General features: G+C 70.0%; 3 protein-coding genes across 8 annotated transcripts; all 3 read right to left on the bottom strand.

The window, feature by feature from the left end:
* Positions 1–135: 135 nt before the first annotated feature.
* Positions 136–4,691, bottom strand: GRN (granulin precursor). Its single transcript, XM_075775138.1, is given in 13 exon segments — positions 136–322; positions 416–751; positions 1,036–1,182; positions 1,184–1,264; positions 1,744–1,841; positions 1,972–2,092; positions 2,528–2,634; positions 2,745–2,886; positions 2,964–3,067; positions 3,152–3,236; positions 3,332–3,409; positions 3,503–3,606; positions 4,639–4,691. Coding segments are annotated over 12 exon segments (1,509 nt in total). The 5' UTR covers positions 3,593–3,606; positions 4,639–4,691; the 3' UTR covers positions 136–202.
* Positions 4,692–5,651: 960 nt separating this feature from the next.
* TMEM98 (transmembrane protein 98) lies at positions 5,652–9,937 on the bottom strand. Of its 4 annotated transcripts, none has more exons than XM_075774926.1 (7): positions 9,835–9,937; positions 7,560–7,888; positions 7,205–7,336; positions 6,890–6,923; positions 6,385–6,500; positions 6,245–6,304; positions 5,652–5,959 (listed from the first exon to the last, which is right to left on the bottom strand). In XM_075774926.1, exons 2-7 carry the CDS (start codon positions 7,688–7,690, stop codon positions 5,755–5,757), a joined length of 678 nt encoding a protein of 225 aa, XP_075631041.1. In that variant the 5' UTR covers positions 7,691–7,888; positions 9,835–9,937; the 3' UTR covers positions 5,652–5,754. The 4 variants fall into 4 exon arrangements, with proteins under 4 accessions (XP_075631041.1, XP_075631040.1, XP_075631038.1 ...); XM_075774925.1 differs by having other exon boundaries at positions 7,560–7,749; positions 9,835–9,934; XM_075774923.1 differs by lacking the exon at positions 9,835–9,937 and adding an exon at positions 8,591–8,719 and having other exon boundaries at positions 7,560–7,749.
* A 1,012-nt stretch (positions 9,938–10,949) lies between these two features.
* LOC142605082 (rho GTPase-activating protein 27-like) lies at positions 10,950–22,213 on the bottom strand. 3 transcript variants are annotated; one of them, XM_075775209.1, is made up of 16 exons: positions 21,950–22,213; positions 21,038–21,702; positions 17,122–17,550; positions 16,367–16,582; positions 15,956–16,066; positions 15,783–15,850; positions 15,589–15,676; positions 14,227–14,331; positions 13,696–13,794; positions 13,528–13,618; positions 13,224–13,349; positions 12,845–12,943; positions 12,463–12,540; positions 12,173–12,307; positions 11,748–11,853; positions 10,950–11,644 (listed from the first exon to the last, which is right to left on the bottom strand). In XM_075775209.1, the coding sequence occupies exons 2-16, from the start codon at positions 21,680–21,682 to the stop codon at positions 11,467–11,469; spliced, it is 2,574 nt and encodes an 857-aa protein (XP_075631324.1). In that variant the 5' UTR covers positions 21,683–21,702; positions 21,950–22,213; the 3' UTR covers positions 10,950–11,466. The 3 variants fall into 3 exon arrangements, with proteins under 3 accessions (XP_075631324.1, XP_075631325.1, XP_075631326.1); XM_075775210.1 differs by lacking the exons at positions 21,038–21,702; positions 21,950–22,213 and adding an exon at positions 19,313–19,494 and having other exon boundaries at positions 11,324–11,644; XM_075775211.1 differs by lacking the exons at positions 21,038–21,702; positions 21,950–22,213 and having other exon boundaries at positions 11,324–11,644; positions 17,122–17,216; positions 17,332–17,457.
* Between the last annotated feature and the right edge of the window lie 61 nt (positions 22,214–22,274).

Raw genomic sequence — 22,274 nt, forward strand, 5'->3', positions numbered from 1 at the left:
TGCCTGCACATCCCTGCCTGCTCATTAGATGGCATTAATATATTAAAAAAAAACCCAAACCAAAACACATCCCCCCCCCCCAGCCTCTGCTTCCTGCCGTCACCCCCCCGTCCCCGCGAGGAGCCGGGGATGCGGTTTGTCCTAGAAACCTTTTATTGGGGTGGTGGCACCCGGGGGGGGGGGTGGGGTGTCCCTGGGGACATCAGAGCAGCACCCTGCGGGGCGCGGGCAGGTCCCAGCGCTGGGGGCTGCACCCCCAGCCCCCCCCGGTGCAGCGGGACCCCCTCGGACAGCAGTGCCGGCCGTCGGAGCAGCAGGAGCCCTGCGGAGAGACAGGAGATGGGGGGGGGACGGACCGGGGGGGTAGGTGAAGCCATCAGACACCCCCACCCTGGTACCCCCCCCCCCCACTAACCTGGCTGAAGGGGCAGCACCCCCAGGAGCCCCCCCGGCTCCGGCAGCACCGCTGCCCACCACGGCAGGAGCGGGCAGCATCGCACGGCACGATGGCACCCGCCTCGCCGCCGGCAGCTCGCAGCAGGGCACGTGGCAGGGTGGGTGCCCGGCGGGGGGGCGTGGGTGCTGGCGGCAGGGCGGTGGGTGCTGGCGGCAGGGCGGTGGGTGCTGGCAGCAGGGCAGTGGGTGCTGGCAGCAGGGCGGTGGGTGCCAGCAGCTTCTCGCAGCTCTGGGTGACCACGTTGCAGGTGTAGCCGTGGGGGCAGCAGTGCTGGTGGTCCCGGCAGCAGACAGCCTGGGGGGGATGGGGGGGGACAGGTTGGGCTCACTGGGGCACCCAGGCATCCTGCCCCCCCCCCAAACCCCATGTACCCCCCCCCAGCCCTGTTTGTGCCCAGCAGCCACCCCAGACTGGTCTGGACCATGTTGTGCCCAGAGAGCCCCCACAGGGCGGGGGGGGGCAGTGATGGAGGTGGGGGTGTCCCATGTCCCTGTCACCCCCCCAGCCCTGTTGTCCCCAACGGGCCACACACCCGCTCTGCCCCAAAGCCCCCCTCCCTCCAAAGGGCCCCCCCAAACCTCCTCCAGCGGGCAGCACCCCCAGGTGCCCAAGCTGGTCCTGCAGCACGTGCTGCCGTCGGGGCAGCTGGTCTCGTCGTCACACCTCACGTCCCCCCCCCGGGCCAGCGCCGGGGTCTTCTGCACCCAGGGCCGGCGGCCCCCCCCCCTCCTGCAGGCAGCTGCCCGTGGCCAGGTCGCAGGTGTAGCCCCGCGGGCAGCAGTGCACGTGGTCGTGGCAGCAGACGGCCTGGGGGGGGGGTGGGGGTGTGAGAAAGGGGGTGCTGAGCCCAGCCTGACCCCCCCAAGAGATCCCCAGCTCCACACTGGGGGACCCCCAGGGGACAAACCCTGGTCCTGCCCTCCCTTGTCCCCTGTGTCCCCCCCATCCATCCCAGCCTGGCTCCACCCCCCCCTTGGGGGGTGGTTTATGGGGACCCCCTGCCACCCTCATTGCCCCCAGTGGGACAAACCCAGGTCCCCGAGCATCCCGGTGGCCTCGTGCCCCTTCATCACCTCCCGCCCCTGGAGCCCCAAACTGGTCCCAGTTAGCAGAGGGGGTCTGACTGGGGGCCCAGTAAAGCATCGCCCCCATCCCTGTGGGACATTTTGGGGGTGGGAGCCCTCCCTGTCCCCCAGGAGGGACAGGGGACATCTGCCTGTCCTGGGGGGCACAAGGGACCCCCGCCCTTGTCCCTGCTGGGGGACAGCCCCCCCGTCACCCCAAACCTCCTCCAGCGGGCAGCACCCCCAGGCGCCCGAGCTGGTCCTGCAGCACGTGCTGCCGTCGGGGCAGCTGGTCTCGTCGTCACACCTCACGTCACGACCTGGGGACAAGGGCACACTCAGAGCTGGCATGTCCCCCCCCCCCCACCTCCCCGGGCTGGGACAGGAGGGGGTGACCGCCCCCACCCCCCCGGGGTGGGGGGTGTGTGTGTGTGTGGGGGGGGTCCTCACCTTGGGGCAGGGATGCGAGGGGCCGTGCCCAGCCCGCGGATGCTGACGTGCAGGTGGAATGCTCCAGGTCGCAGGCAGTGCCCTGTGGGCAGCAGTGCTGCCCGTCGCTGCAGCACACCGCCTGCGCGGGGAGGGGGGGGGACAGCCTGCCGTCGGTGCCTGCCGGACCCCTGCCCGCCCCGGAGGGGGGTCCCAGCGGTGCGGGGTGCGCGGCATGGGGTGCTCGGTATGGGCTGCCCGTAAAGGTGCCCGGTATGGGGTGGCTGGGGTGGGGGTATGGTGCAGGGTGCATGGAATGGGGTGCCTGGGGCGGGGGGGGGGGGGGGCCTGGGGCAGGGTGCTCGGTACGGGGTCCCTGGGGGGGGACACGCGGTGCAGGGTGCTTGGTACAGGGTGGCTGGGGTGGGGGGACCCGGTGCAGGGTGCTCAGTACGGGGTGCCCAGGCTGAGGGTATGGTGCAGGGTGCTCGGAACAGGGTGCCTGGGGGAGGAGGGGGGTACACCCGGTGCAGGGTGCCTGGGGTGGGGGTCCCGGTGCGGGGCACGCAGCACTCACGTTTTGCAGGGGACAGCAGCCGTACTGCGCCGAGGGCAGCTGGCAGCAGGTAGCACCGTCGGGACACGCCGAGCGGCCGTCGGGGCACAGCACCTGGCGCAGGGCGACTGCGGGGGGGGGGGGCACACGCAATGTCACCGTGCCCCCTCCCCACCTCCGCGCCCCCTCTGTGGGGACAGCGAGGGCACCCCACCGCCCGGAGGGGGACGCCCCTAACCTGATGCCGGGGGCTGGCGCTTCCACGCGGGGAACGCGGTGCCCATGGGGACGTCACCGGCGGGTGACAGGCAGCGCCCGCGGGCCAGGTCGCAGACGGTGGCGTGGGGACAGCAGTGCACCTTGTCGGCACAGCAGGAGGCCTGCGGGCACCCCATCCGCTCGTCATGGCGGTGCCCACGAGATGTGTGTCCCCCCCTCTCCCAATGCCCCCCCGTACCTGGGGCATGGGGCAGCACCCCCAGGTGCCGCTGGCTGTCACGCAGCAGGTGGCATCGTCAGGACACTCAGACTGTCCGTCGGGACAGGGGACAGCACGGGGGGCTGCAGAGAGCAGGGACGGGGTGAGGGACCGCCCTGCCCCCCACCCATGTCCCCCCTCCTCCGATGTGTGACCCCCCCCAGTACCTGAGGACACGACGCAGGATTCACCGTCGGCGCTGCAGCGGGACCCTCGGGGACAGCAGCGGTGGCCGCCGGGACAGGGGATGTCCTGGGGGGAGAGAAGTCGGGGGGTGGGAGGAAGCCCCCCCCCCCCGCCAAATGGTGGAGACAAGGGGGAAACTGAGGCACGGGAGGTGAGCTCACCTCTGGCAGCGGGCAGCGGGCTCCGGCGGGGCACGGCAAGCCATCCCGGCACACCACGGCGCTGCTGGCAGGCAGGAGCTGGGAGACGGGGTGACGGGGGGGGTTACCCACGGGGGGGGGCACCCCCCCGGCCACCCCCCGCCCCCAAACCCCCCGACCCTGTGCACTCACGGGGGTGGTGGGGCACGGCTGCCCGTCGGGGCATCGCAGCCAGGTGCCGGCTCCGGCCAGGGGCAGCCAGAGCAGCAGGAGGGTCCTCATGGCGCTGGGGGCACCTGTGGGCAGCAGCCACCCCCCCGGCACCGCCGTGCCTCAGTTTCCCCACTCACCGAGGAGGGGGGCAGGTCTCTGCCCCGGTACCACCCCCCCCGGCTCTCGCTTCTCCTTTCGGACAGGTGCTGGGAAAGCCCCGGCCCCCCCCCACTCCGCATCTTCACCCAGGGCACCCCCCCACCCCAGGGTGCCTAGGGGAGCCCACCCTAGGGTGCTGGGGGGGGGGGGTGGGTTGTTGCGGTGTCTGGCACCCCAACCGCCGCCCGCAGCACCCCGATAACATCTCCCGGCAGCACAGGAAGTCGCACCGCTGTCGGGGGGGGGGGGCAGCACCCCAAGCCAGCTCCCATGGGTGCTAAGGGTGCCCCGCCCCCCCCGCCGAGCCCGTGCACCCCCCCTGCCCCCCCCCCACTTCCACAATCACTTTCACTTCCCTTTCCCCATGTGGCGTGACAACCCCCACCCCTCTGCGCGCGCGGCCCCCTCCCACGGGTGTCTGTGCCCCACGGTGTGGGGGTGCTGCCCCCCCCGCCCCCCATCCCGGGGGGGACACTGAGGCAGCGCCCGGCCCCGCAGCCCCCCCCCACCGCCGGGACATGGCGGGCACCGCCCCTGGCACCCATGTGGGACCCCTGGCCGGGGGGGGTCACTGCACCTTCCCCACCCCGGGACCCCCAGAGCGGGGCTGGGGGCTGGGCCCCCCCCACGGCCCCCCCGGGACACTCAGCCCCCGGTGCCCCCCAGTGCTCCCAGTGCCCCCCGTGCCCCCATTGCCCCCAATACCCCCCGTACCCCCAATGCTGCCCAGTGCCCCCAGTGCCCCCCAATACCCCCCGTACCCCCAATGCTCCCCAGTGCCCCCCAATGCTCCCCAGTGCCCCCCAATACCCCCCGTGCCCCCAATGCTGCCCAGTGCCCCCCAATACCCCCCGTGCCCCCATTGCCCCCCAATACCCCCCGTGCCCCCAATGCTCCCCAGTGCCCCCCAGTGCTCCCCGTACCCCCAGTGCCCCCCCGTGCCCCCCGCCCCGTACCCGCTCCCGGTCCCAATCCCGCCGCCAGGGCCGCGGTGCCGGCCAGCCGCAAGCCCCACCCCCTCGCCCCCCTCATTGGCCCACTGCCCCACCTGCCCCGCTCCCATTGGCCATCTCGGGGAAGGGGGCGGGCAACACCGCCTCCTCACCCTTACCCCCCTTACACCGCCCTCCCCGTCACGTGACGCGGGGCCACATGACCGCCCCCCCCCCCGAGTGCGATGAGTTGTCCAGGCCTCAGCCCGGGGGTCGTCGTCCCCCCCCCGGCCCTGCCCGGCACCCCAATGCCGCCCCGGCGGGGGTGACACCCCGCGGTGGGGGGCACGGCCCCCCTGTCTGGGGCACGGGGCCTTGCATTGCGCTGGCGCTGAGCCCTGCGCCCCCCCCCCCCCCCCCCCAGGGCCTTGCTCCTGGGCCAGGCAGCACCCCCAAGCCCCCCCCCCAAAGCCTCCCCAGCCCCCTCCAACCCCCTCCCCACCAAAGCCCCCAACCCCCTCCAACCCCCCCATCCTCCCCATCCTTCCCCATCTCCCCCACCAAAACCCCAAGCCCCTCACTTTCCCCCACCCCCCCAAACCCCTCTCCAACCCCCCCAAACCCCTCTAACCCCCCCAAACCCCTCTCTAACCCCCCTCCCAAGCCCTCAACTCCCCAAACTCCTCCAACCCCCCCCTTTCCTCCCCCAACCCCCCCAACTCCTTCAAACCCCCCTAAACCCCCCTAAACCCCTCTCCAACCCCCCCAAACCCCTTCAACCCCCCCAAACCCCTCTCCAACCCCCCCAAACCCCTCTAAACCCCCCCAAACCCCTCTCCAACCCCCCTAAACCCCTTCAAACCCCTCTAAACCCCCCCAAACCCCTCTCCAACCCCCCCAAACCCCTTCAAACCCCTCTAAACCCCCCCAAACCCCTCTCCAACACCCCTCCCAAACCCCCAAACCCCTCCAACCCCCCCAGCCCCCCCCCCCCCCAAACCCCACTCTGGAGCCAGAACCCACAGAGCCAGACCAGACCCAGAGACCCCCACAACGAGACGGGCCGGGGGGGGACACCCCCCCCCAATCCCAGGGGTTTATTGCCAACGAGGGGCACCGGGCTGGGGGTGTGGGGGGGGCTCAGATGGCTGACTGCTCCTGCCGGAAGGCCTCGGTGGCCAGTGGCCGGTCGCTCTCGGTGGCCATGGCGGCCTGGCGCAGCACGGCCATGTGCTCCTCGGCGGCCGCCAGCGACCGCTCGACCCAGTGCCGGGCCGCGGGCTGGCGGCAGGCGCTGCGGGTCACCAGCACCAGGTGACTGACCGAGAGCAGCAGCGCCGCCGCCCTGCGGGGACACGGTGGCCTCGTCACCCCCACAGCCTGGGCCGGACACCCCCCGAACCCCCCCCCCCCACACCTCCCTGAGATGGCATGGTGGCTCTGCCCAACGTGCCTCAGTTTCCCCATCTGTGGAGGTTCCCCCCCCTGCCGCCATCCTGCTGGGTCACCCCGCAGTGGTTGTCCCCAGCTATGTGGCGTGGGGTGGCACTGGTGTGTCCCCCCACCACCACCCACGGGTGTCCCCCCCCACCCCAGGGAATGTCCTTGTCCCTCCCGCCGCCGCCGTTACCTCGCGTCCAGCAGTTTGGGGTCCAGCGGCGGGTACATGGATCTCACCACGTCGTCCACCCTGCCAGCGGGGATGGCGTCAGCCCCGGGGGAACCCGTGGTGACACCCTCCATCACACCCCCACCGTCCCCCCCAGTCACCTGGGGCTGATGCGTTTGGCCACCACGATGATGTCACCCAGGCTGGCGGGGGACTTCACGCGGGCGCCCGAGCCCATGGTCATGGCCACCAGCTTCTCCGTCAGCGTGTGGCAGATCTGCGGGGGGGCGGGGGGCAACGGGAGTGGGGACAGGCTGGGCGCTCCGTGCCACCAGTGCCACCAGCACCACCACCAGTGCCACCAGCGCCACCACCAGCACCACCAGTGCCACCACCAGCGCCACCATTGCCACCAGCACCACCAGCACCACCAGCGCCACCACCAGCACCACCAGCGCCACCACCAGCGCCACCATTGCCACCAGCACCACCAGCACCACCAGCGCCACCACCAGCACCACCAGTGCCACCAGCACCACCAGTGCCACCACCAGCACCACCAGCACCACCAGCGCCACCAGCGCCACCAGCGCCACCAGTGCCACCAGCACCACCAGCACCACCAGTGCCACCACCAGCGCCACCAGTGCCACCCCCTGAACTCACCTTCAGGATGGCGATGCAGTGGGACACCAGACCCCTGTGGAGAGGGAGGAGGGCGTGAATCCGGGCAGACCCCACCCCATCCTCACCCGCTGCGTCCCACACCCCGTGTCCCCCCGACCCCTGGGGACATTCCCACCCAGTGACCAGCTTGGGGACCATCCCTTCTTGGGACTGGCCACGGCTTGGTGACCCCCCAAATCTTGACCACCTGCATCCCAGGATGGGGGGCTGGCACTGCATGGGGGTCCCCAGCAGTGGTGGGGTGGGATATGGGGCACATTGGGGACACGCACACACACGCTCACACGCACTCACGAGGCGTCCTCGACCCAGTCCTCATTCTCCAGGATGGCCTCGATGTGGGGGTTGGTGATGACCACGTCATCCAGCTCCAGCTCCGAGGGCTCCGACGGCGTCTCGGTGGTCCCCATCAGGTCCACGATGGGTCTGTTGGGGACATGGGGACATCCCTGGGCACGGGGCCACCTCCTTGGGCTCCCCCCACCCTCCCAACGCCCTGATGATGCTGAACGCGTCCCCCGCATCGTCCCCCCCGATGACGCTGGATGCGTCCCCAGCATCATCCCCGGCCCATGGGGTTTGGGGTCCCTCCCCAACCCCCCTCAACCGGTGGGGACGGGGACGATGCCACCCCCGCGGGATCACTCACTTGGTGTCGTAGTGGTGCCGCAGGTCTTTGGGGTGGCAGTACCGCTGCCGGCAGACCACCACCAGCGCCACGAAGGACGCCAGGAAGATGGTGGCCAGCACCCCGATGGCCACGATGACGACGGTCTCCATGGCTGGTCCCCACCGGGGGGGTGGCTCAGGCGTCCGGCACCATCTCGGCACGACGGGGTCTGCAGTGATGGGGGGGCCGGGGAGGGGTCAGGAACCCCGGGGGTGCCTCCTCCCCACACCCCAAAATGCCTGGCCGGGCTCTGGTGTCACCCACAGATGGGTCCCTGCCCCAGGGGGTCCTTCTGGAGGCAGTGTCACCTGGGGGGGACCCGGGGGGAGGGGTGGAGCAGGATTCGGCCACGGTATGTGGGGGGCTGCCCCCTCCCCTCCCCACCACCATGGCTGCGGTGACAGGGCAGGGGCTGGGATCGGGAGAGCGAGGTCTGGGCCAGACGGGGCTATAGGGACCCCCAGAGCCTGGTCCCTATGGGGAGCCCCAGAGCCCTGCCCCTGGGGGGCTATAGGGACCCCTAAAACCTGGTCCCTATGGGGACCCCCAGAGCCCTGCCCTTGGGGGGCTATAGGGACCCCCAAAACCTGGTGCCTATGGGGCTACAGGCACTCAGAAACCAGTCCCTCTGGGCTGTGGGGACCCTCAGAACCTGGCTCCTATGGGGCTATAGGGACCCCCATGCCCGGGCCCTATGGGGCTACAGGGACCCCCATGTCCGGGCCCCATGGGGCTACAGGGACCCCCAGAGCCTGGTGCCCCTATGGGGCCGTGGGGACCCCCCCGCCATCCCTGACGCAGCAGCAGTGCCCCCCAGCCCCCGTCCCCGCAGGGAGCAGGACACCCGGCCGTGCCAGGCACAGGGGACACCAGCCCAGAGCAGAGCCGGGACCCCTGGGCCACCGCGCGGGACAGACAGCGGGTCCCCTGCGGGTGCCCACCCTGGGGTGGGGGGGACGACGACACCCCATCCTGCCGGGGTGGGGGACCCCCAGCCCTGCCCTCCCTACCTGCTGCCAGCCGGGAGCCACCGCTGGTGACGGGGACACGGGGACGGTGCCACTTCCGCACCGTGCGTGCAAACACCGCCGGCTCCCGACCTTTACACCCTGAGTAATTACCAGCGGGGGGGTGCCAGACATGCGCCCCCAAACCCTCCAGCCCTGCTCCCCAGCGCATCCCCCCTCCCGCTTTTTTCTTTTTCCCCTAAATCCCATTGAATTTTAAGCCAGGTTTAGTGATTTGGCTTAAATTTCCAGGTCGGGTGCACTTGTCCCCGTCCTCCCCCCACACAGGGCTGGGGCCAGCGGGGGGGGGGACACACACACACGACACGGTGGCCCTGTCGTCGTCCCCCCCCCCCCCCAGCTTTCCCCTGCGATTAGTTCCCTAAGAGGGATTTTGGCCACCAAAGCCGGTTCTGCACCGTAACCCCTTGGTGCCTGGTCCTGGGGGGGTGGGGAGGAGGGGGTGACAGCCCCGGGGGGGGGCGTGTGTGTGTCCCCCGGCCCTGGGGGGGGTGTCCCTGCCCCCGGTTGGGTTGGGGTCGGATCCTGCCTGTGCAAGCGCCGAGCGCTGGGGGGGTCCTGTGGCAGGATGGGGAAGGGAGCGGGGGGGTCTGGGGGGGTCCTGTGAGGGGGAAGTCTCTGCTGGGGGGGGGTCCGGGGGGGTCCTGTGAGGATCTGGGGGGAGAATGCTTCTGGGGGGGGTCCAGGGGGGCCCTGTGAGGATCTTGGGGGGGGGTGCTGCTGGGGGGGTGTCTGAGGGGACCCTGAGAGGCTCGGGGGGGGTCTGAGGGGACCCTGAGAGGCTCTGGGGGGGGGGTTGCTGGGGGAGGGTCTGAGGGGGCCCCGTGAGGGTGTGGGGGTGTCGCGGGGGGTGGTTCGACGCGGTCCCCGGTCCTGCACAGCCCCGGTTGCGGGGAGGGGGGGCGGGCACGGGACTAATGGGGGTCCAGCATGGCCGCGGGGGGGTCGCTCCGGGGGTCCCGCACGGCTCTGGGGGGGGGTATCGGTCCCAGGGGTCCTCTGCAGCCCCGGGGGGCCCGGACGGCCGCGGGGTGGGGGGGGGGAAGGGGGCGCTCCCGGGGGTCCCGAAGGCCGGGGGGGGGGGGAAGATCGTAGCGGGGGTCCTGCACGGCCCGGGGCGGGGAATCACTCCCCGGGTCCCGAGGGGGTTCGCCCCGGGGTCCCCTCCCGCCCCGTCCCCCGACCCCCCCCCAAACCCCCTCAACCCCCCCCAACCCCCCCCGCACCTGGAGCCGCTCCGCGGCGGCCGCGCACAAGATGGAGCCGGGCCGGGGGGCGCGGAGCGGGGCCGGCAGCGGGGCCGTGCCGGGGCTGAGGGGGCTGCGGGGGCTCCGGGAGCTCTGCGGGGCTCTGGGGGGCTCTGCCCCCGCCCGTGTCCCCCCCCTCGGACCGTCCCCGCCCCCGCCCCGCCCCGCCGGGACCCCGGCCCGGCCCCCGCCCCGCCCCGGAGGGGCCCGCGTTGGGCTCTGGGGGGGGGGGGAATCTCTCCCTCGTGTGCCAGAGGGGCCACTCGTGTCCCGAAGTGTCCTCGCTGCATCCCAAAGTGTCCCCTCGTGTCCCAAACTACCACCCCCACCCCCCCGAAGCATCCCCTCGTGTCCCAAAGTATCTCCTTGTGCCCCAAAGTGTCCCCGTTGTGTCCCCTCGTGTCCCCAAAGTGCCCCCTGTTGTGTCCCCTCGTGTCCCAAAGCACCCCTACTCCATCCCAAAGGGTCTCTGTCATGACCCCTCCTGTCCACGAGTGTCCCTGTTACCTCCCAAAGTATCCCCACCGCACCCCAAAGTGCCCTTGTTGTGTTCCCAAGTGTCCCCGCTGCATCCCAAAGTGTCCCCTCTGTATCCCGGCCATCCCCCATGTCCCGACCCCCCCATACGCTGACCCGTCCCCGCCGTGTCCCGACGCACCCCCCTCGTGTCCCTGCCGTGGCCCGTGGTGTCCCCGTTCTGTCCCAAAGCATTTCAGCGCATCCCTTACTGTCCCTTGTGCGTCCCGTACTGTCCCCGTTGTGTCCCAAATCATCTCCGTCATGACCCAGAATGTCCCCACGCCAGACGGGTGATTCTGGGTGATGGGAGCTCACGTGCCGCTGGCACCCACTCCCCACCGCATCCCCGCCCGCCGCCTGCGGTGACACGTGCGATGACACGAGGTTTGGCGATGCCGGCCAGGAAAGGTGTCCCGAAGCCCAGGGGACACGGTCACCATGGTGGCCTGCAGTCTCGCCCCTCTGGGGGTGCCGAGGTCCCCTCGTCCTCGTGGGGCACAAAGGGCACCGAGCCCCCGCTGTGCCACCGATGTCCCTGCGATGTCCCTGTGCCCCATCACCAACGACTCGTCCTCGCGGCTGAGTTGGCTCTTTATTCGGGAACACGGTGATGGGCTCGTGCCGGACACCGGCTCCTGCCACGGCACAGCCCGGCTTGTCCCTGCCTGCCCCACTGGCGGCACCGTCCCCGCGGGCACTGCCCGGACGGGCACCTCCATCCTCTTACCCTGGGGATGCTGGGTCTGCGCCGCTGGCCCCAGCGAGCTGGGGACCGCAGGGCTCCATTGTCCCCTCTTGATCGATGGGGCCCCTCCAAACCCCAGGCACCCCCAGAGCTCAACCTCTCTAGACCTGGCCCCAGCGGGAGCGGGTGGCAGAGGAGGACGGGGTGCTCGGGGTGCCCCCACCTGCGGCACCCATCCCTTGAGCCGCATCCCGAGCGAGCCGGGCCACCGCGCTTGCCCTTCATTGAGTCCACGATTGCCACCACCCATAGTCCAAGGTGACACATGGCCAAGTCCTTTCCCTGAGATGCTGCTCCTTCATGTCCCCACTGCTGGGCTTGTCCCCACGTGTGTCCCCAGGGGGGGTTTAGCTGTCAGGGAAGATGTAGCTGTACTGGTTGAGGATGTGCTCCACCACCTGGTTCTGGAAGACCATGTGCATGGCCATGTTCCCCTCCTCGCTCGCCGGCCGCAGCAGCGTGGGGCCAAAGACGATGGCGACGCTCTGCACCGACATGCGGTTCTCCTCCTTATACTCGATAACCCTGTGGGGACGAGGGATGGTGTCACCTGGCACGTCCCCAAACCCAGGTCCTGTCCCCCTTCCCGCCACCAGGTTGGGTTAGGGGGGAGTGAGACGGGTGTCACCTGCAGAGGTGGCGGAAGAGGACCTCCATGGTGTCGTGGTGGGCGGGCGGGAGGGAAAATACCAGGTCACGGATGCACCGGCCCCGCCTGACGGGGTCCTGCATCTCTGCAAGGGGAGGGGAGACACGGTGGGGTGCTGGCTCGGGCAGCCAGAGCATCCGTCCCCATCCCTATCCCTGTCCTCATCCTCATCATCTTCCCATCCCCAGCACGATCCCATCCCAATCCCCATCCCCATCCCCATCCCCATCCCCATCCCCATCCCCATCCCATCCCCATCCCCATCCCCATCCTCATCCCATCCCCATCCCATCCCATCCCCATCCCATCCCATCCCATCCCATCCCATCCCAATCCCCATCCCCATCCCCATCCCCATCCCCTCCCCGTCCCCTCCCTGTCCCCTCCCTGTCCCCAGGCCTCACTGATGGCAGCGATGAACTTGTCGAAGTGGCTGAAGGGGACGAGCGGCTCCGGCAGCTCACGGAAGAAAAGCTTCAGCGCCCCGGTGACAACGTGGATGTCCTCCCAGCGCCCGTCATCCAGGTCCAGGTGCTCGTCTGCGGGGCCGGGGCAGCACCTCAGGCAGGTGCCAGAGCCCCACGGATGGGTGAGGGTCCCCGTCCCCCCTCCCCAGCCGGAGCGCTGTCACCCTGCCCTTTGGGGGGGGGGGTATATCCCGTTTGCCCCCCGTTGTCACCGCCGGTGACCTTACCATGCTCCACTTTGTAGCGCAGTTTCTGGATGGTGGCCAGGTTGCCGCTGACCCGGTACAGCCCGTCAATGTCCAGACCTGGCAGAGGACGGTGGTGGAGACGAGGGGAAAGCTCCCGGTTAACCACAGCCCACCCTGGGACGTGACACCAGCCGCCACCGAGGGACCTCCGGGTACCCGCGTGTCCCCACCGTCCCCTGGAAGGTGCCCACAGCCGGGTGGCACACGGTGACGGACACCGGTGAGGCCACGCCGGTGCCCGCAGCAGCTTCCAGGCAAAACCCAACCATCACATTTAGGCTTTACCCAGAGCTGTCCCCCCCTCCCGGTGGGTGCCCCCCCCGACCCGGGTTGTCCCCGTCCCCGAGGCGCGGGGCGGTACCTCTCCTCTCCACGGTCTGGATGCACTGCAGGACGAAGCGGGGCACCGTCCCCCGCTCCCGCTCGCACAGCGCTTGCAGGGAGCAGCCGAAAACCTGATCTGGAAAAACCACCGGAGGTTTGAGCACGGCTGGGTGACGCTCAAAGGGTGCCCGGGGTGGGGGACAGGGTTGGGGACGGCGCAGAAGGGCCCGTTCCCCTACGGGGTGCCTGGAGGTGATGGGACACGCTCAAGCCCATCACCGTGACGTTGGGTCAGGGTTGGGCTCGGTCCCCCCCCCCGCAACTGCTGTCCCAGCTCCGTCCTTGGCTGTCCCCACCCACTCCCCCCCGCACCCTGGGGACACCCCGAGGGGGCTCAGCCCCGGCCCAGCACCCACCCTTGATGTAGCCCCTCTCGCGCAGGGACTGCAGCGTCGGCCGCCTCTGCAGGAACTTGCGCAGTTTGTTCCGGACTTTGCTGGAGTCGCTCTCGCTGCCGGCGCTGCCCGTCACCTGCCCGGCCGCTGGCGGGGACAGGGCACAGGTCACCATCGTCCGACGGGACCGGGGTGCTCCCAAGACGTCCCCCCCGCCACAGGGAGCTGGGGACACCGCGGGGGTGACCGCCCCCTTCCCCGGTCCGGTGATGGTTTTGCCGGTGCCACCCCAGCGCCAGCCCCGTGCCAGGCTGCCCGAGCTCACCTGCCCGCCTCTCCTCGCCGCCCCCCAGTTTCTCCCGGGAGCCGAATTCAGCCCCGCTCTCCGTATCCTCCTCGCCGGAGACGTCGGCGCCCTAGGGAAGGGGCAGCGTGAGACCCCCGTGCCCGTCCCCAGGGTGGCAGGGCGGGGGGGCGACGGGCGCCTTCTCACCAGCCTGCCGATGCTGTCGGCGATCGCCTTCTGCCAGGCGGCGATGATCTGCTCCGAGTCGTGCTGGATGAGGAACTCCGAGCCCTCCCGCGTCTTCAGCTGCGGAGCAGCAGGCAGCGGTCGGGGCAGGGCCGCGGGGCTGCCCGCGTTTGGCTGCAACCACCCGGCTTTGGGAGCCAGGTTGTGGCTGAGAACGGCGCCCAACTCATTACACCGATGGCCCCAATTGCCATTTGCTGGCGAGCCGGAGCGGCTGGAAACCTCCTCGCTGTGCAAAGCCCGAGTGGAAAAACCCCTCTGGGAGCCAGGACGTCCCTTGGTGACATCTCCGTGCCCGTGGGAAAGGGACGGCGGCCAGCGGCCAGCAGCACAGCGTGTCCCTTTGCTCCCAGCCCGGGGATGTCCCCCAGTGTCCCCATCACCACCAACCTTCACCGCTGGTGGGATAAACTGGGCCGGTGCTGGCATTGCCACCGCCCCGTGGGCCACCCTGGGGGGTGACCGATGTACCCCCGCTGCCACCCAGCTCACCTCCAGGACGTGTTTCTTGCTGGACTTGTCCTTGCTGGCCCAGGCAAGGGTGGCCCCGCGCAGCTCCACCGTGTGCTCGGGGGTGGTCAGGGTGCTGGGGTGCCGCTGCGGGAGTAAGGGCACGAGGGTGGCACCGCTGGCACCCGCCCGGAAGGGACGAGGACACCGGGCTCCTGCTCTGCGGAGGACCTCCGGAAAGGCAGGAGTGGCCACTGTCCCCCGCGGGACATCTCTGTCCCCTCCCACGGCACCGGGGTCTCTCTGCAGGACCAGGACATGGTGCCGCGGCCGTGGGGTGCGTGTTGTGGCCACCTGCTCGGGGACAGCGGGGCCCTGCGGCCACCGTCCCCTCCTGGGACATCCCCAGCCCTACCCGGGGACCCCGGGGGTCTTCGGCGTTAGGGTCCGTCTCGGTGGCGGCACCGCGCAGGAGCAGCGCTACGCGGGGACGGGGGGATGCAGGCTGCTGGGTGGCCGTCCCCGGGGAGGGGACAGTCCCCTGGGGGTGTCACAGGGGAAGAGCATCAGCCCCTCTCGCTCTCCCCATGCGCTGGGTTTGGGGGTGCTTTGGCCACGCTCCCCCTCCATCCAGCTCCTCTCCATCCCTGGTTCCCCGAAGGGTCCCCCCAGACGGAGCCCTGCACCCCCAACCCGAGGCGGTGTGTCTGTCCCCTCTCCTTCCCCTGCCACCGTCACCGCAGGGTGTTGCAAGACCCACGGCAGCTTCTGCATCCGGGCAGTGGGTGCTGGGTGCTGGGTGCTGGGTGCTGGGGGGGGGGGGCTGGGCTGGGCACCGCTTCCTCCCCACTCGCCCTGCCGAGCTCTGTGCGCCACCGACACCGGCCCCCACACCGCGTGTGTGCAAGGGGAGGTGTGAGCGCACACGCGCTGGTGTGCGGCAACCCAGCCCCGGTGCTGGGAGGGGTCCTCGTGCAGGGCCTGTCCCATGGGTGCTGGCCCTGTCCTGTGGGTGCTGGCCCCATCCCATGGGTGCTGGCCTCATCCCATGGGTGCTGGCTCCATCCACGGGTGTTGGACCCATTCCATGGGTGCTGGCCCCATCCTGAGGTTCTGAGCCCATCCTGTAGGTCCTTGCCCCATCCCACGAGTGCTGGCCCCATCCCGTGGGTGCTGGTACCATCCTGTGGGTGCCGGCCCCATCCCAGGGGTACTGGCACCATCCTACAGCTGCTGGCCCCATCCTAGGGGTGCTGGTCCCGTCCCATGGGTGCTGGCCCCATCCCGTAGGTGCTGACCCCATCTTGTGGGTGCTGGCCCCATCCTGTGGGTGCTGGCCCCATCCCAGGGGTGCTGGTCCCATCCCGTGGGTGCTGACCCCACCAAGGCCGGTGGGGGTCTTACCAAGGCACTGCCAGTCGAGTGCTTGGAGTCCTTGAAGAAGGTGAGGATCCCCCCCTCCAGCACCGTCCAGGAGGAGTTCCAGTTCTTCCTGGGGAGCAGAGGGGGGGTCACGCAGGGGGACAGCACGGCCCCTGTCCCCTCCGCCCCCCCGGGGGTCCCTTTGCCGGTGGTGGGGGACACCGGGCTGCGCTTACCGGAGCCGCTTCCCTCTGTCCACCGTCTTGGTCCGGTTGAGCACCCCGGCTTTTTCGAGGCTTTTAAACTGGAAGGCAAAGCGTGTCGGAGGGGGGGTGTGTGTCAGGTTCGCGCCCTGTCCCCCCCCACCCCGGGGTGGGTTAGGGCTGGTGTCCCTCCCCCGGGCGCTCACCTTCTCCTCCTTGAGCCCCAGCGCCGGCGGCGCTGCGCTGTGCCAGGCGAAGAGCCCGCTGTCCTGGCTGGAGCTGCTGCTGGCCCGGTCGTGGCGGCCGCCCCTCGGCACCTGGGGGGAGCGAGCGGGTGATGCTCGGGGTGCCCGTGCCGGATGGGTGCTGGGCCTCGGGCCCGTTGCTCCCCAGAGCCCCTCCCTCCACTTTTGGGGCTCCACGAGGGTGCTCGTCCCCTGCCAGACATCCCTGTCCCCATCCCTGTCCCCATCCCTGTCCCCATCCCTGTCCCTGTCCCAATCTCTGTCCCCATCCATGTCCCTGTCTCCATTCCCATCCCTGTCCTGATCTCCTTTCTTCTCCCCATCCCCATCCCCGTCCCCATCTCCATCCCGTCCCCGTCCCCATCCCCGTACCGTGTCGGAGGCCAAGTGCTCGGGGCAGAACGCGGCTCCCTCAGGGTGGCTGTACCCGTACCAGCCCAGGGGTGAGCCCAGCTCCTCAGGGTGCCTCGGGGACAGAGAGAATGCGCCCCCTTGCTCATAGGAGCCCACAGGTGAGTAGTCCTCCTCGGGATAACACTCCAGCTCATCTGGAGACAGGTCGGGATAGTCTGTTTCCGGAGTGGGTGGCTGGAGAAAAGACCCAGGTCAAGACCTTGTGCCCCACCAAGAACCTCCACATCCCCAAGCTGCGGCCAGCCCAGGTGGGGGCTGCTCCATCTCCATCCCCATCTCCATCCCCACCTCCATCCCTGTCTCCATCTCCACCTCCATCACCATCTGCATCTCCATTTCCGTCTCCATCTCCATCCCTGTCTACATTCCTGTCTCCATCTCTGTCTTCATCTCCATCTCTGTCTCCATCCCTGTCTCCATCTCCATTCCTGTCTCCATCCCTATCTCCATCCCTGTCTCCGTTTCCATCTCCATCTCTGTCTCCGTCTCTGTTTCCATCTCCATCCCTATCTCCATTTCTGTCTCTATCTCCATCTCCATCTCCACCTCCATCTCTGTTTCGATCTCCATCTCCATCTCCATCACCTCCATCTCCATCCCCATCCCCGTCCCCATCTCCATCTCCATCTCCATCCCTGTCTCCATCCCTATCTCCATCCCTGTCTCCATCTCCATCTCCACCCCATCATCCCCACGCCTCGCCGAGTGCTCACCCTCTGCTCCATGGGACCGTACCGCGTCACCCCAGGGTACGTATCCTGGGAGCTGCCTCCGTCTCCCGCGGGGGGGGGGTCCCACGACGTCTCACCTGTTACCGAATTATAGAAAAAGGCCTGTCCGCTGGCTTCGTCCACGTACTGTTCCCACGCGGGAAACTCCGGGCTGTGGGCGAGCGAGGAGGCGGGAGAGGCGACGGGACTCACTCCATCTTCTGCCTGCCCAAAGGGACAATCCCACGTGGTCTCGCCCGTCACCGGGTTATAATAAAACAAATGTCCACTGTCCGTATCCGTGTGGGTTTCCCAATCCGACACGGAGCTGCCGGGTTCCTCCGGGGCCGAGCTCGCAGCTGCGGCTTCTTCCCGCACCTCCTGGATGTTGAGGTAGATGGGGGCAGGCGGCTCCTCCGGTTCCTTGCGTGCCTGGAGCGGGGGGACACACACGGATGGGTCACTCGGTGACACTGGTGTCGCAGTCGGCGATGGGTGCGGTGAGGGACGCTGGCGACGGCGTGCCTGGGACGTCCCCGCCGTGGTACCTGGGCTGATGGCTGGGTGAGGGGCCGAGGAGCCGGATCCTGCCCTGCCCAGGGTGCTGGGGCGTCCCTCCTGCCCCGAGACACCCCCTCGCATGGGGCAGGAGCCGCAAGTGATGGGATGCGGATGGCCGGGTGGTGGAGGAGGGCACCCACGGCACCCACGGCAGGGCAGGGAGCGCCCGGCTGGCAGCGGCACGCGGAGAGAGTCTGGGCTCGGGGCATCGTGTCCCTGGTGTCAGCACCCGCCTCAGCCACCGCGGGGATCTGCGCCCGGGGCATCGGCATCTCGTATCCACATCGTGTGCACCCACATCGCTGGCACCAGCACCCAGCACTTGCACCCGCATCAGCAGCAGCCACACAGCAGCACCCAAACCATGAAGATCCCCAACATCTGCACCAACATCTGCAGCCCCACCGCCACTGACACGGCCATCACCTGCACCCACGTCACCGGCATCGGCACCCCCTGCGCTTGCACCCACATCACCTGCACCCACACGTCAGCACCCTCAACATCAGCACCCATGTCATCAGCACCCTGGGACATCTCCAACACCCACATCACCTGCACCCACACGTCAGCACCCTCAACATCAGCACCCATGTCATCAGCACCCTGGGACGTCTCCAACACCCACATCACCTGCACCCACATCACCTGCACCCCCAGCCTCTGCCCCCACATCGCCAGCACCCCGACCATCTGCACCCGCACCGCCAGCACCCACATCACCGGCACCCACACATCAGCACCCACATCATCAGCACCCTGGGAGATCTCCAACACCCACATCACCTGCGCCCACATCGCCAGCACCCAGACCATCCGCACCTGCACCTCCAGCACCCACATCACCGGCACCAGCACCCACATCACCGGCACCAGCACCCACACCGCCGGCACCCACGGCCCCTGCCACCCACCCGAGCACCCCGGTGCCGGCAGTCCTCATCACCGCATCCCAAACCAAGGCTCCGAGCACCCCGGCGTGGCTGCCCCCCTCTCTCCGCAGGGCTGCCGGGGTGGGGGGCCGTGTCCCCGGGGTCGGGGCGGGTGGCTGCCGTGGGGACTGTGCTCCTGGCACCCTTTGATCTCCCCAGCTTTACAGCCCCTGCGCCTCCCTCCAGCGCCCGCGGGGACAAAGTTTCCCAACCGCGGCCCTGCCCGTCGCCCCGGGGCCGGAGGGGGACGCACGCCCAGGGGATGGGGTGTCCCCGGGGACGCCTTGGAGCAGAGGGGGACAGCGGGCCGAGTGTCCCCAGGGACAGCCCCTCACCCTGCCCCCCGCCACCCCACGACCTCCCCGCGGCGGCGAGCGGAGCCGGAAGCCCAGCGCGAGAGGCCGCCGTCGTCCTGGGGACAAGGGACATGGGGGTGACGATGGGGGACCCCCGGCACGGAGCCCCCCCCCCAGCACCTCCCTCCCATGGGCGCATCCCCGGGGGTTCCTCTCCCCCCAAGGAGGGGGCTGGGTGCCCCCCGCCACTTCGGGACGGGCATCTTGGCACCCGCCGGTGCCCGGTGCCACCTCCTCAGCGTACACACACCGGGGGGAATTCGGGAGGCAGCTGGGAGGGGGGCGGATGACCCCACAACACCCCCCTCCCCACCCTGGCTGGGTGCACCCATGGGTGCTGCCTACCTTCCCCAAGTGCAGCAGCCGCGATACCCTGCTGCGGGACCGCTGCAGAGCACCCGATGCCCTGTCACCCATCCTGGGGGGGGGACACGCACGCACAGCCCGTGGGGACACCGAGAGGCTCCGGTAATGCCGATGGCGCCCTGTGCCGGGCCCCGCGCCGCCGTGCTTCCTGCTGGGGTTCGGGGAGCGGAAGAGCCGCCTCCAAGCACCGGCGCTTGGCCCCAGAGCGGAATTGGCTTTTTTTGGGGTTGTTGTCACCCCGTCACCCGCCACCCGCTCCAGCAAAGCCAAGGCCGACCGAGCCCCAGTCGCACCGGGATGGTGCCGTGCCGGCGATGGCAGCTGGTGCTAACCGGGAAAACTGTCCCCCAAATTTAGTCGGGCTCATCTGGCATCGTGCTGCTCCACCAGCAACTGCACGGGGACGAACCGGGGCTGGGGGGGGGGGAAACTGCGTCCCCCCAAACACTGGGATCGCCCCGTCCCGGCAGCTGAGGCGGTGGATGCACGTGGTGGCGGGGCCGAGGCCGGTGCAGCCCGCCGCTGCTGCCGCCGGTTGGTTTTGGTGCCGGGAAAGCTCCGGTCATGGCACCGGGGCTGGGGATCGCGTTGGGTCCCTCCGGGCCGGGGCTGGGGTGGGGGATCGATGGTTCGGGTGTGCAAAGAGCATCAGGGGTCAACGTGTCACAGCAGGGGTCACGGGGTGTAAAATAGGCTGTAAGACCCAGCCCCCCGCCACTGACACCCCCTTTCTTCCGGCAAAACAACCCCTCGAGCCCCCCTTGAAGTGGGGGTCGCCGGGGCTCAGGGTGCTGCGGGTTACCCCAAAGAAAGGTGCTGGGGTGGGGTGACATAGGGGGGACAAGTATGTGGGACCCCCCCCCCCCCCCAGCCATCGCCCTCTCACCCCGCTGCGGCCCAGCCGGTGTCGGTGGCAGGTGAGGGCCAGGGGGCAGCCCCCCACCCTTGGGTGCCCCCCCATAAGAGGGGTGCTGCAGGGAGCCCTGCTGGGGGCCCAGGAAGGGCCCCTCGCTACTTACGGGCTTGGGGCGAGCGTGGGTTTTGGGATGGTGGGGCGCCCACGTTAGCCGGGGTGCACCCAGCACCCACCTCCGGCACTGGGTGCTGCACCCAGGTGAGACACCCGCCCCGGCAGGGAGGAGCCGCTGCGCTTCCCTGTTAACCCCTTTCTGCCTCCCCTGGTCCCGGGAACGCTGCTGGGACGGGGTGCGGGACCCCCCCGAGGGACCCCAGCTGGCACCGAGTCCCCCCCCCTCCCCCGACCCCGGTTCCGCCGGCACCGCTGGGCTCTGCACCCCGGCGTGACGCTGCTGCGGGGGCAGGGCACGGGGGTGCCCATGGAGGTGGGGAAACTGAGGCACGGCGCAGGGCGAGGTGCTCAGGGTGGGTGCCCGGTTGGGGGGTCGCTAACCTGCCCCCCCCGAGGTGGTACTCGCTGGCAAACCTGTATGGGGGGGGGTTGCCCAGCAGGTTTCCCCCATGGGGTCGGCTTGCTGGGGGGACGCGGGGGGGGGTCCCAGCGGTGGCAGCCGTGCCGGGGAGCCCCTGGGGACCATCCCACCCTCTGCCAGGGGACGTGGGGTCGTGTGGGGGGCAGGGGACATGGGACATTGTCTCAGCCAGGGGACTCAGGCATCCTGCCCCCCCACCCCCCGATCCCCCCCAGCGCTGCCTTTGGGGACGGCACCGGGGATGTCACCGTACCTGAGCTGCATGGCCGGACCCCGGCCGCCTCCTCGCTGCGTCCCTGTCCTTGCCGGGGGCGCAGAGGGTCTCGGAGCGGCTCTTGCCGAGCGGGCGAGCGTGTCCCGGGGGGTCCCCATGCGACCCCACAGTGGCGGCACCGCGCGACGCCGGCATCACCCGTGCCAGGTCATCCAGGGAGTGCGAGGGGCGCACGGGCTCGGCGGCGTGGGGGCTCAGTCCCGGGGGGGCCCGAAAAGAGCTGAGCGCTGGTGGCGAGTCCCTCCTGGGCACCGAGTCCCTCCTGGGCACCGAGCATCCTCCGGCCGGCTCCTCCGTCTCAGCGGCACCGATGAACCGATACTCGTAGGCTGGCAGCGGCGGGGGGGCGAGCGTGGCCGGATCCGTCCCGGCATGCCCCGGCGGTGGGGGGTCGAGCGGGGCCGGGGTGGCGATGGGGGGCAGCTCCTTCACGTACTGGGCAGGGATGTAGAAGGGCCGGGCGTCCCCGCTCCTCTTGACGTGCCACCAGTGGTGGTTGGTTCGTTTCAGCAGGACGTAGCGCTCGTTGGGCTTGATGGAGACCAAGGTCCCGTCCTTGGCTCGGTACTCGAAGCCGTACTCCACCAGCACCAACGCCTCCTCCGCCGGCACCGCCGCCTCCATGGCCGCCCCGGCGCCTCCGCCTGCGGGACACGGGACGGGGAAGGGGCTGACGGCAGCTCCCGACCCCTCTTGGGGTGCACGGGGACCCCGGGGGAGCCGAGTTGGGGGGTCCCCATCGAGCCCCAGGCCCACATGGATGTTGCCCAAACCACCCAAACCCGCCTGAAACAGCCCCGGGGTCGCCACCGCCGTCCTCAAGCCCCCGAAGCCACCAAGCCCCAAGTCCCCGAGCCCCCAAAGCCACCGACCCCCCCCCCCAAATCTCACCTCTGGCCGGTGTTGGGGTGCAGGCGGGGGCGGTGGGGCGCGAGGCGGGTGCTGCTCGTGCCCGCGTTGGGCTGGTCCCGACTCGCCCCGGTTTCCTGCCGGCGCCTCGCCGAAAGACGGGGCCGGGCTCCACGCCGGTGTTGGGTGCCCGGCCCCCCAGGCGGAGGAGAGGGGCGGTGGGGGCCCGGCCTGTTTCCTCCCCGTGGGGCGGGAGGGAAGGGGCGATGGCGGAGGGGACCCGCTGCCGCCTGGCCGAGGAAACGGCTCCTCGGGAGGTTCCTGCCGCAGGAAGGGCCCTGCCCCGCGGCTGAGCCGGGATCTGCAT

The sequence above is a fragment of the Balearica regulorum genome, chromosome 24 (assembly GCF_011004875.1).
Source record: "Balearica regulorum gibbericeps isolate bBalReg1 chromosome 24, bBalReg1.pri, whole genome shotgun sequence".
Lineage (NCBI taxonomy): Eukaryota > Metazoa > Chordata > Aves > Gruiformes > Gruidae > Balearica > Balearica regulorum.

Bases quoted from the DNA above. Each gene is read 5' to 3' on its own strand.
- TMEM98 (XM_075774926.1), bottom strand. From the start codon at position 7,690: ATGGAGACCGTCGTCATCGTGGCCATCGGGGTGCTGGCCACCATCTTC. The intron at 7,337-7,559 runs GTGAGTGATCCC...TGTCCCCAACAG, and splicing joins CGGCACCACTACGACACCAA to ACCCATCGTGGACCTGATGG. The intron at 5,960-6,244 runs GTAACGGCGGCG...GTGTCCCCGCAG, and splicing joins CCCAAACTGCTGGACGCGAG to GGCGGCGGCGCTGCTGCTCT.
- LOC142605082 (XM_075775209.1), bottom strand. From the start codon at position 21,682: ATGGAGGCGGCGGTGCCGGCGGAGGAGGCGTTGGTGCTGGTGGAGTAC. The intron at 12,541-12,844 runs GTACCGCCCCGC...GTCCTCTGCCAG, and splicing joins CCAGACCGTGGAGAGGAGAG to GTCTGGACATTGACGGGCTG. The intron at 11,645-11,747 runs GTGACACCCGTC...TCGTCCCCACAG, and splicing joins CTCTTCCGCCACCTCTGCAG to GGTTATCGAGTATAAGGAGG.